Here is a 12,696-nt window from a genome sequence, read left to right on the forward strand (position 1 = left end):
TAGGTATCTTATTCAGAGACCTAATGACATGTTCTGCACCGTGATAGGTTGTTGCAAATATGATCCACAGACATGCAAAAAAACTAAACTAAACTGCCACCAGACTGAAAATTTATTGTCTTTCCATATTCTTTCAGCTTCATCTATAGTCTTTCTTTGGATACCATCTGCGTAAGCAAACTTCAGAATCATTTGCTTGCTGATTTTTCTCTAGAATAACTTTGAAACATGTATTACATAACATATTATTTAGTAGCTGAGCTAGAGTTGTGCCAGGGATTACTTCTAGGAACTTTGAGTCCCCTCATAGTTGCAGTTAAATCAACAAATATTATATATGTTTTAAAACCTTCTTGTGAAAGCCTTATTCGGTGAATGGTATGGGATTGAGGGCTTGGTATGTGCAGGTGTGATCTCCCTGAAAACCATCTTGTTCACCTGGGTTGTTATCATTAACCTTCCTCTCCCTATGCACCATTGAATTTGTATCTTCCATTGTTTAGAGGAATGTTGTTACTTCCTTGCAACAGCTCTGTTATTTTGTTGTACATTTCATGTACATACTGAAAATGCGTGACCATCAACACACTTTTCTTGCTGAGAAGGAAATGTTGGGGACATCTGAGTGCAGAATACTCCTTTCTGCTAAAAAGTGCATTACAGAGATGGCATTGTAGGCTATTACATTGTTCTGGTACAGAATCTGTAATTTGTTCCTCCACAAATTGAGTACGTTCTTCCTTATTTGTTGTTGCTGCGTGGCTGGAACTTTTGGGTAGTACTTCTGAATTGTTTGCTCCTATTCAGTCAATATCGCACCCTGTTTATCTAAAAAAAAGTTAGTATGGCTTTCAGTTTTGACTGGATTATACATGATAGTTTCAGTTTGGGCAACAAGTCTTTCAGTGTATTGATTAGAACTAAACTCTACAATCAGACCCAGAGGACCATGCAGTGCCAAGCTGACCTATCATCCTCTGACATATGGCACCATTTGAATGCAATATGGAAAGTGTCAACATGACATTATCTTAGCGGTTGTTGGATTTCGAGACCTTGGAGTCACTACGTCCCATTCAAGTAGCTTGGCAGCTGTCATCATGATGTTGAGTGGACCCCATTCTAGTCCTCTCACCAAGGAAAAATTCCTTCTCCACATGGCAGTCAGACATGCTGATCATTCAGCTATAGATATGGAGAGGAATGATTAAACATTAAAAAAAATTTGTAGCCCTAATGGATGCTTGTATCATCCCTGCTGCATTGTAAGATGCAATCATTCTTCACTGTATGTCCTGTATATCATATTGCATCTCTTTCAAAAAATTAAACTATTAGTTATTGCAATGTAAAAAGTTAAATTTAAAAAAAATTGCAATGTTAGTATCAGTAATGTGTAGACAGATTCCAATTTTCTGCATATTTTATTTCAAATTTGTATAAAGCTGACTTTCATGTATATAATGTGAAACATTCTACCTAAAAGAACTCATGCCAAACTGTGTCATCGTAAACTGAATAACTCTTTATCATTAGCAAATTTGTGTCTAGGAATATCTGTAGATTTTTGGCAAAGCAGCAGTTTCCACATGCTTTATTATGTGAAATATTTCTTAATAAAAATGAGTTCTGAGGATGCAAAATAAGATTATAAAAATAGAGTTGTTGGTTGATGAATTCTTCTCGGGTTATCAGCCAAGTGGTGGCGTTGTCTTGTCGCAGTGTTTCAATGAGTTTTGTACTCCTCATCTTCTGACTTCACCAGAAGATGATGGGTACGAAACTCATTGAAATGTTGCGATAAGACGACACCACCTCTCAGCTGATAACCCGAGAAGAATTCATCAGTGGAATACGCCGAGAAAGACTGCAATTGCATATAGAGTTGTTGGTTATTGTGCCTCTGCATACAGTAGCCAAGTTCTCTGTGGAGCCAGTATGTAAAGGTGCGTTCTGTTATGAATTTGTGTTGCTCAATATGTATGTTGTTAAGTAATGACAACTTCTGTTGGATGACAGTAGATCGTTTGGTTTTGACAGATTTATTACACTGGTCAACACTCATTTTCTTGCCAAGGATATTTGAGTGGCTTTAGGATGGGTTAGTGGTGCTGAGGACGAATGTAGCAACCATTTATGCAGTTTGGCTCTAGTTTTTGAGATAATGCATGATTTATTCAAAAAATTAGAAAAAATTGCTAATACTGAACTCGAGCGCTACAAACTACAATGAAAAAAGAAAATAATCTTTATAAATAGCTTCTATGAAAACCTGATAGGCATTTGTCCACGTATAAAACATAATTGAAAAGTTTCTCTATAAGTATATCATTTTCCGTCCATGACGAACCGCTTCCTGCACGCTTTCCTTTTATAGGTCTCTTCAGAACAGTCACGTTGCAGATTCCAGCAATAATCTGCCATCATATGCCTGTCCCATCTTCCTTTATATATTTCCTCTATTCCTTTCATATCTTGATGGAACCGCTCTCCTTGTTCCTCACTGAAATCACCTAGATTACGAGGAAATCGATCCAAGTGGCTGTGAAGGAAGTGCAATTTTATGCTCATGTTAGCTCCTAAGTTTTGAAAGTTAGTGAGCATGTTTTTGACCAGTTCCTCGTAATTGGGAGCTTTATGATTGCCCAAAAAACATTTTACAACAGCGACAAAACTGTTCCAGGCCGATGCTTCAGTGACAGTCATGACACTTGTAAAATTGGTATCGTTGATGAGCCTGCGAATTTGAGGACCATCAAATATTCCTGCCTTAAGTTTTTCACTACTGAGTCCAGGGAACGTATTGCAGATGTATGTGAAGCAATTACCATTTCTGTCTAAAGCTTTGGTGAATTGCTTCATTAGTCCTAACTTAATATGTAATGGTGGAAGAACAATCTTGTCCCTACTAACCAGAGGTTCATTAATGATGTTTGCTTCACCAATAGCCATATGTTCCCTTGGAGGCCATATTTTCTGCTTCCAATGTTCGTGCCTTGCCCTACTATCCCACATGCAGATAAAACATGGGTGCTTTGTGTATCCACTTTGTTGTCCAAGCAAGAAGTTCACCATTTTCAAATCAACACAAATCAACCACTGGTGCTGCATATACTGAATTTTCTGTAGAACCATCTTGATGTTAGCATATGCTTCACAAAGTTTTGTTGAGTGGGCAATTGGAATAGATGCGTAACAATTGCCATTGTGTAGGAGAACACATTTTAAACTTCTAGTGGAACTGTCTATGAAGAGACGCCAGTCCTCTGGTCTATATTCCGGCAGCCCCAATTCAAGTAAAAGTCCAGGTATATTGCTGCAATACACTATAACCTCTTCTTGGTTGAAGTATGGAAGAAGGTTTTCTTCTCTCGTCCGGTAAGCTGTTATTTTAACACTTGGATGAAGACAGTTCTTTTCCTTAAGCCTGGATGCTAAGAGTTCTGATGCTTGCTTTGAAAGATTGAGTTCTCGTATCAAGTCACTGAGCTCCTTCTGGTCGAACTGCTGGGGTTGTGTCTCACGTCCTTCGTATTCCGAGCCACTACTTGTACATTCCTCGCCGTGCACATCGTCATCTGATGATGTTAGCGTGGGTAATGTTGTGAAGGTTGGTACAGGAACATCGTTGCTGTGCACCACCGGTCTTCTTGCTGACTCCAAATCGGGATATTCCCACTTTCGTTTTTTGAACCTATTAAAACCTTTCACATTAACAATGCAAAAATAGCAATCATCTGTATGGTTCTTCTGCTCTCGCCATACCATAGGCACTCCGAAGTTTAAGCTTTTCCTTTTTCGTTTTGTCCACTGCCGTAAGCACTCCACACAGCATTTACAAACTTTATGGGGTGCCCACGCCTTGTCTTGATCTCCAAGTTTAATTCCGAAATATGCCAGATACGCTTCCTTCACAAAAGGAGTGATATTCATCCTGTTCTTTTGAAGAACGTATTCACCACAAATGTAGCAGAACTCATCTGGATGGTTCACGCAAAGACGGCGTGAAGAACTCATGTTTTCCTAAAACAAAATTGCACAAATACTACATATTATGCAGAACTTTCTTGTTTTTGCATGTCAATCACATCCAACAAGCATCATTAATTGTTTTGTGTGAAATGAATACTCACCTCTTATTTGCTACGTCACGATGAAAAGGTTCTATCTCCTTGAAGCTGCACTGCACATGTGTGTGACTTTCGACCATCGCCATTTTTCTTGTTTACACTGAACGCTACCTATCGGCTGTTGCGGGGATTACCTCGGCCAACAAATGAATGTCGAGTACCGCCGAATTCAAATCTGCACAACCTTCAATATCTTCAACACACGCACCGCACAACAGGACTGAACACATGCTGACAGTGTGATGTTTGCATGATGTAATCCTCAACCACACAGATGCACTCCCTGAGCACAATTGTTTAATAAAGATAGTACAATATCACTAATTAAAAAACAGGTAGCAAATACATTACACCATATATGGACCCTGCAGTCGATATTATCCACATGAAACTCTCATTTCCACAAATAACCTATATCTCAAAAACCAGAGCCAATTTGGAAAAAGTACAAATATACTCGGAATGAGTATCATAACAATATCCCATTTTCGTTCAAACTTCCCTGGCAACGAAAAAAAAATTTATTTTGTAGAGCTGTGTTATCTCAAAAGTGTCATAAAAATATATTTTCTTTCATAGGTGGCAAGTGATGAAACTGATGATGAAACTGTTCCAGAACCACCTGGCCTTGTTACTTTAAAAATGGTAGAGGAGTGGCGAGAAAAGTTGAAAACTGATAAGTATGTATTATGTTTATAATAGAAATTAATTGTTTTTGTTTATGTGTTGTAAGAATTTAGATTTGTGATGAATATATCCAAATTACCATACTGTGAAATTAATTTTCTTTGTTTCTATTAAATTTGCAAAATGAGGAAAGTGAGACAAAAGAAAGAATTTTTATGGAACAGTGAATGTCTTTAACACATTATATATTTATCTATAAAGAGGGAAGGAGAGGGAAAGACGAAAGGATGTGGGTTTTAAGGGAGAGGGTAAGGAGTCATTCCAATCCCAGGAGCGGAAAGACTTACCTTAGGGGGGAAAAAGGACGGGTATACACTCGCGCGCGCACACACACACACACACATATCCATCCACACATACAGACACAAGCAGACATATTTAAAGACAAAGAGTGTGTGTGTGTGCGAGTGTATACCCGTTCTTTTTTCCCCCTAAGGTAAGTCTTTCCGCTCCCGGGATTGGAATGACTCCTTACCCTCTCCCTTAAAACCCACATCCTTTCATCTTTCCCTCTCCTTCCCTCTTTCCTGATGAGGCAACCGTTGGTTGCGAAAGCTAGAATTTTGTGTGTGTGTTTGTGTGTCATCGACCTGCCAGTGCTTTCGTTTGGTAAGTCACATCATCTTTGTTTTTAGATATATTTTTCCCACGTGGAATGTTTCCCTCTATTATATTAATATCTATATAGTTTTACTGAAATGGTTATATTATTAGCAGCATAATTTTTTGTTTTTAGATCTGGAATGCTTTAGTGCTCAGTATTCTCCCGTAGTAAAATATTGTTTGTAAGGAATATTAACTGAATTTGAACAAAAATGAGAGTGTGGATGAGACCTATGATGCAAAAGCATATGGAATTTTGGATTTAGAGCAGTGTAATGTGACCCTTCTAGTGGAATATTGCAATTGCATTACAGTAGTTTCTGTATCATGCCATTTGGTACCAAGTTAATTGAAACCTGTGCTAGTATGAGTGAAGTAAAGCCAACTGAAAACTGTAGGAATGTACCAATTGCAAAGATTTGTAAAATTTGGTCTAAGAGAACTGTTTGGGATTCAACCTTCTATCCTGGTCAAAGCTAGACGACACAACATGACCTTGGTAGCTACCATGTTTATGTGACACCATTGGGTGGGCTCTAGCTTTGCAGTCAGTGTTAATAGTGGATTTTGGTTATCATCTCTTAGATACTCCCAGGCTTAATATATGTTTGTAGTTGACAACCACAATACCAGACTCAGACTTGCTACAGGTGAGATCAGGAACTGTGTTTTAATTTCCACATAAGGACCATCAATTAAGCTACGTATGTATATACTTTGATATGGTGAAAACCATTGTTAGAATTGATAGGTGAAGCAAATATTAAATGTAATGCAGACTCATTGCTCTAAATTTCTTCATCTGTTTTCCCCCTGTTTTTACCTTGAAATAAAAACTTTATTTCATGGTGTAACAATCAGCTAATTTTGCCCCCTTGTGCATTATCATGCTACAGTAAAAATTGTAGTGCATATAGTACGCTGTTCCAGTTCAAGTCTCCAGCTGCAGGCAGCTGGGCACCCATGGGCAGCAATGGGCACAAGTGGGTGAACAGCTGAACTGCAGGCAGTCACGCAACTCGGCTGTAGTTTATGATACTATACTGATCTGGCCTTTCACCAATGGCAGGGGTGGCAAAATGGTTTTCGCACACACAGAAATACGTGCAATAGGGCTTCCTGGCAGGTGGCTTGTACTAACTGCATCTGCCCACTTGCAAGCTGACAGGCACTCCCCAGTGCCCTTGCCTTATGTAGCACAACTAGAAGAGCCTAGCATAAAGCATGACATATCCCACACATCCATTTGATTCTAAGATGCTACTACATCAAATGCATTTTCATTTTAATAGTTACACATATATATATTTTAATGTGTAGTATGTGCTGGCACAGTGACAAAATATGCGTAAGGACTGCATTGTGCCCCCCCCCTTTTTTTTCATATGGACTTCAAGTATAACATTGTGGTGCATGTACCTACTACTTTTTTGGAAAATTGTTATTAGGGTTGCAATCACATGTTGCAACCTATATGCATTACAATTTGTACTGTAACTTGATAATGCCTAATGGGGCAAAATTAGCTAATCACAAAGTTAAGAAATAACATGATATACATACATTACATTGTTACATTCCATCCTGGATTATCCATTGTTTGAAATTAAGAAATAATGTGTTCATTTCTAAATAAAACAACAGCCTACACAGGAAAGTGACTTCCCTCAAGGAGTCCACAGCGTCTTTGGACCTGTGCACAAAAAGGAAAAAAAAAAGAATATTGTGTCATTTCTAATATTACATCTTGAATACAAATATCTCTTGATGACCTTAAGAGTGCAGTCAATTGTAATACAACGTCAGCCACACTGCTGACACTGAAAATCTAGTTTTGTGTACAAAAGCACACTTTCTTCTAGACAGGTATGCTTCCATGTGAAGAAGCATTTTAACAGTCAGGCGTACCATGTCCACATGGAGCAGATTATTCTGATGTTATTATGTCACTTGCCATACACTGACAGCTATAAATATAACAGGCTAAAGTGTTCACACATTTTAGTGTCAAAACCCAGAACTTGAGTGTCTCTTGGACATTGTATAAGGAGAGAAAATCTACTTATATGTCCACTGGGGGTCCAGATCAAATCTTTATTAAATGAGACGTGAGTAGACAATCCACAGTCACTGCCATCCAGAGTACTTGCAACATATAAGACAGTTTTCAAAAGTCTGAAGATACTTGAATGTCTGTGTTTAAATTGACAAATTGTAGTCTAAATTTTAGTTATAAAATCCGCTAATTAACACTGTTTGTGTTTCTGTTTTTAGGACTTCGTCAACAATAAGTTGTGTTGTGAAAGCATTTCATGGAGCTCTAAACAGAGTGGCAGCAGAAGAGGATAAAACAGCACCATCACTCAGAGTTGTTGGAAGTTCAGGTAACTGTCATATTTATATTTTGAAAGTAAATATGATAAATTTTCAATTACCCTCACTGTTATTTCTGCAAGTTATATTTTTGTTTGTTTGTATGTTATTATAGTTTTCAATGCTGTTGTCCAGTTATGTGTACTTGAACTACAACCTGCTATCAAAAGCTTTCTGCAGTTACCTCCTGGGAAACGAATACCTCCGCATAAATGTAAGAAATGGGTGAAGATTAAAACTACACTCAGATGCTACCTAGCAGATTTATTAAAGGTTTGTGTGTATTTCTTTTTGCAGTTGTTTTGTGGAATTTGTGAATGTCTGGCCATTTCTGGCATAGATAAATGCTAGCAGACTACTGTAACTGACAGGTTTGTTTGCCTGGCCATCCTCCGCAGCAAGCACAGAAATACTTGTTTTGTAAATAAAACTGCCTTTTCTTGCTGCAGCTTAATTTTTACCCCCCAGAAACATTTCACATTTTTCCTGTTCTAAGGCATCTTCAGTGGGATCTGTAACAATACAGTTTTGTTATTTTTAGATTATTAAACAGTTACATTGCATTTTTTATGTAAATAAGTAATTACATATAGTTTGCTGTGTTCTGTGTTTCCTCCCACTTGTCTGGTCGGAAATAAAGGTTTAGTGTGACCTCCAGACCAGATGATAGGAAATGCAGATCACAGCTGACTGTATGTAATTACTTATTTACATAAAAAAAACATGACGTGAACTGTTTGATAATCTAAAAATAACAAAACGGTATCGTTATAGATTCCACTGAACAAGCCTTAGAGCAAGAAAAAGGCGAAACATGTCTGGGTAAAATAAGTGAAGTTGCAGCAAGGAAAGGCGGTTTTATTTACAAAACGAGTGTTACTAAACTGAGTTCACTTCTGACTGACTGCAGCATTTTCTCAGAATAGCCATAATTTATTGAGCAGTACACCCAAAAAAATTTTTGTTTAAAGTATCAAATGGTGGCCAACATTGTAATGATGCTAAGATTTTGTGACACAGTTTCTTGCTGATCTGTTGTTTATTCTGAAAGTGGTGTATGTTTTACATTCTGGTACCAATTGTGCTGTAGGAGTGTAACTATTGCAGACTTCTTTGCTGACTAGAATCAAAGTTTGGATGTGTTTTAGCAGTCAGTTCGGTTATGAGTTAAACAAGTGGGCAAGGAGTTAAACATGTGGACAAGAGCTCTGCTCTGTCATTTTGTCCCTTTCTTGTGACTGGACCATCTTTGACATTGCTGTTGTTCAAAAAGACAGTAAAGAATCAAGAAGCTTTTGACCGATTAAAATGAAGTTTAATTTCTCTGCTCTAATGATGTACACAGTTTTTTTCAATAAATATTAATTTGTGTAATATGACTGTTCGTATTACTTTGACAATGGTTTTGGGTCCAGGAGTGCTAGTAAAAAGAAATAGAAAACTGCTTAGTTTTATTAAGCCAACCTGAAACTCGTAATTGTGGCAAAGACGAAACATTGATTGATACCGCCGAAGTAGTTTTGCGTGATGAGTTTGATAAATGTTAATTGACACTGAACTGTGTTTGTGAATTTCACAGGAAAGAGAATGTGTTCTTTTAGTAATGGCAAAATGATTTGTGAAATATATAGAGACGACTGAGAAGAGAGACAACATATTGAGAGACTAAGTAGAGTGAATTGCACTTTCTGGTCAAGTCGAATGAAAATGATTCTAATAGATTCTGATTTTTGGACTATAATTGAGTCTTGTGATGGAGGTGGATCACTCGCTGATCAAAAGGCGTATATGTCATGTCAATGTAAGGCACTAGCAAAAATTATACTTTCCAGATGCGATGAGCTGCAAGTGCTTATACCAAATATGCAAACTCATAAATAGTATGGTAAAAATTTCAAAAATTATACGCCTCTATGGATAGCAAATTTCACGCTGTGCAACTGAGAAGGAGTGCTCTAAAATGAAGAACTATGAGTCTGTGCAAAATTATCTGGGGCTGTAAAATAAAACTGTAGCAGATCTAGTGGATACTGGTGATGAAATCAAAGATAGAAATCTAGTAGTGACTAATCTACTTGGACTTCCACACAAATGTGATGCAGCAGTTACAGCTTTTTGTAATTTGCCAGATAATGATTTTAAGTCTAGTACAGTTAAGACTGCTTGCTGATGATTCTACTGATGTTATGAATATACAGGGTGTACATAAAGTCCAGGAACACTTTCAATTATTTATTGCACAAGAACCAAACATTGAACAGATATATATCATACATATGTCATTTTGAACACAAACCCTGAAACGCCCCCCCCCCCCCCCCCCCCTCCATGTATACTGCCACAGTGTAGTTTGGTAATTTGCCGATAGTCAGCGCTAGTCACAAACATGTCAAGTTCAAGTGCGGAGCGAACTTTCTGTGTGTTGGAGTTAGACAAAAACAAGTGTGCTACAGCTGTTCAATGGATGCTTAGAACCAAGTACAGTAAGAAGTCACCAACAACGAAGGCCATTTACCACTGGCACAACAAATTCATTACAATGGGTTGCTTGTGCCCGGCAAAGAGAAGTGAACGTCCCAGTGTGAATAAAGTGAATGTGGAGCATGTAAAAGAGACATTCATAAGGAGTCCAAAGAAATTGGTGCATCGTGCATATAGAATGTTTGGGGGGGGGGGGGGGGGGGAACTTTCAGAGTTTCTCCTCAAAATGCAATGTGTATGATATCTATACAATGTTTAGTTCTTGTGCAATAAACCATTGAAAGTGTTCCTGGAATTGATGTACACCCTATAAACATTCTGCAGTGTCCCTGAAAGCTAATTCTGGTAATTCAAGGTATGAAAAAATGCCACTTATGTAAAATGTGACAAAGGATAGGAACACACCAAGAAAGAAACCACACAAAGAGGCACTTTGTTTGTTATAATTGTCACAAAGTTGGTCACATTTCCAGAAATTGCCATGAAAAGGGGACATTTATGAGAGGTAAAGGAACAAGGTGCACTTAGTATGAATGATTTCTGCAGCACAGTTACATTGGAAAATGATGACTGAGTAATGTATTTTGGGACAACTCATCACATGGTTCCAAATGAAAAGTATTTTTCAACTGTTTATAAAAATATTTTAGTCGAAAACATAACTTTAGCTGATAGAAAAACAGAAGCCATGGGGATTGGTACTGTAAATGCAATGATAATTAACAACAAAGGTTAGGCTAAAGAATTTCCAGCTAAAAATACACTACCTGTGCCTGAGATCGGCCACACAATCTTATTTGTGAGGCACTCACTGAAAACAATAAAAGGATTATTTTCGATAAGCAATGTTGTAAGATCTAAGATGAATCTGGAAGAGAGCTCATGAAAACTTAGCAAAAAGTTTGTGTATATTACATAAATACAAAGCCATGTGCAGATGACAGAAAGTCAATAAACATATTGAGGAATAAAAAATGTAACACTAAATCACCAGAGATGGGCGGCCATTGTTGAATGATGCATGCCAGTAAGATTACAGTCGACAACATGATAAAAAAGAAAGCAGTTCTGGGATTATACTGTGAAGAAAGTGAAATAAATCCATGTGATGACTGTTTCATGAGTAAATCGACATGAAGACTGTATCTGAAAACTGTATCACAAAATTTGAAGGAATGTATAATCACTTCAGTACTTGTTCTTAGTGATCTCATTTGACTTATTCAGTTTCAAGTTAGGAGGCAAAAGATACTTAATGAGTATCATGGTCATGCAACCAGGTATGTATTCGTGCATTTCTTAAAAAATAAATATGAATATTTGGAGAATTCAAGAAATGGAAGATTCAGATGGAAAGAAAACCAGTAACTACTTGAAGAGAATCCAGACTGACAGTGGCTTAGAATTCTCTTCTAGGAAATGGTTGCAGTTCTGTAAATCCGAAGGGCTTTGGCATGAAATGACTATGACATATACATCGCAGCAAAATCATATAGCTCAATGCTTCAAGAGGACAGCTAGTGGCCAGCATTGCTGCCTCTGGATCACGGTGTCCCAGGTTCGATTCCTGACTGGGTTGGGGATTTTACCTGCCTGGAGACTGACTGTTTGTGTTGTCCTCATCATATTATCATCATTTATGAAAATGGCTAGATTAACTATGTAAAGATTGGGATTTTGTACGGATGCTGATGTTCACACAGTTGAACTCCCCACAAACCAAACCTCACCTTCAAGAGGACAGTAATGGATATGGCAAGGTTCCAGTTGCCAGGATGCATTTTACCAAAGAGAATTTAGGCTGAGCTGTTGTACACTGCGGCATACATAAATGGTGACAGTTATTGAACTATATGAAATAAAATCATCATAACTTCTGAACGGTTTGGGTTGGGAATTCAAACTGCATGGTTGGCTGTGGGCATGATGGCAGTTAGTAAGGTTTGGTTTACCAATGAAGCCCACTTTCATTTGGATGGGTTCATCAGTAAACAAAATTGGCACATTTGGTGGACTGAGAAACCGCATTTCACGATTGAGAAGTATTTTCACCCTCAACGGGTGACTGTGTGGTGTGCAGTGTCCAGTCACGGAATAAGTGGTGTGATATTCCTTGATAGCACAATGACTACTGAACAGTATGTGAAGCTTTTGGAAAATGGTTTCATCCCTATTATCCAAAGTGACCCTGATTTCAACAAGATGCAGTTCATACTAGATGAAGCTTGACACCATCGAAGCAGGAGAGCGTTTGATGTCCTGGAGGAGCACTTTGGGGACCACATTCTGGCTCTGGTGTACCCAGAGGCCATTGGCATGGACATCGATTGGCCTCCATATTCTCTGGATCTGAACACATGCGACTCCTTTTTATGGGGCTACATTAAAGACAAGGTGTACAGCAATAACCCCAAAACCATCG

At 38.0% G+C, this 12,696-nt stretch overlaps 1 protein-coding gene across 2 annotated transcripts in view; it reads left to right on the forward strand.

Moving 5' to 3' along the window:
• LOC126194494 (nucleolar complex protein 2 homolog) overlaps positions 1 to 12,696 on the forward strand; it is a 125,526-nt gene that overhangs the window by 27,158 nt on the left and 85,672 nt on the right. For both annotated transcript variants that reach the window (XM_049932770.1, XM_049932771.1), the window contains exons 3-5: positions 4,710 to 4,810; positions 7,695 to 7,804; positions 7,909 to 8,066. In XM_049932770.1, coding sequence (XP_049788727.1) covers positions 4,710 to 4,810; positions 7,695 to 7,804; positions 7,909 to 8,066 — 369 coding nt within the window. The remainder of the gene's footprint in view (positions 1 to 4,709; positions 4,811 to 7,694; positions 7,805 to 7,908; positions 8,067 to 12,696) is intronic.

This window comes from Schistocerca nitens, chromosome 1 (genome assembly GCF_023898315.1).
Source record: "Schistocerca nitens isolate TAMUIC-IGC-003100 chromosome 1, iqSchNite1.1, whole genome shotgun sequence".
Classification (NCBI taxonomy): Eukaryota; Metazoa; Arthropoda; class Insecta; order Orthoptera; family Acrididae; genus Schistocerca; species Schistocerca nitens.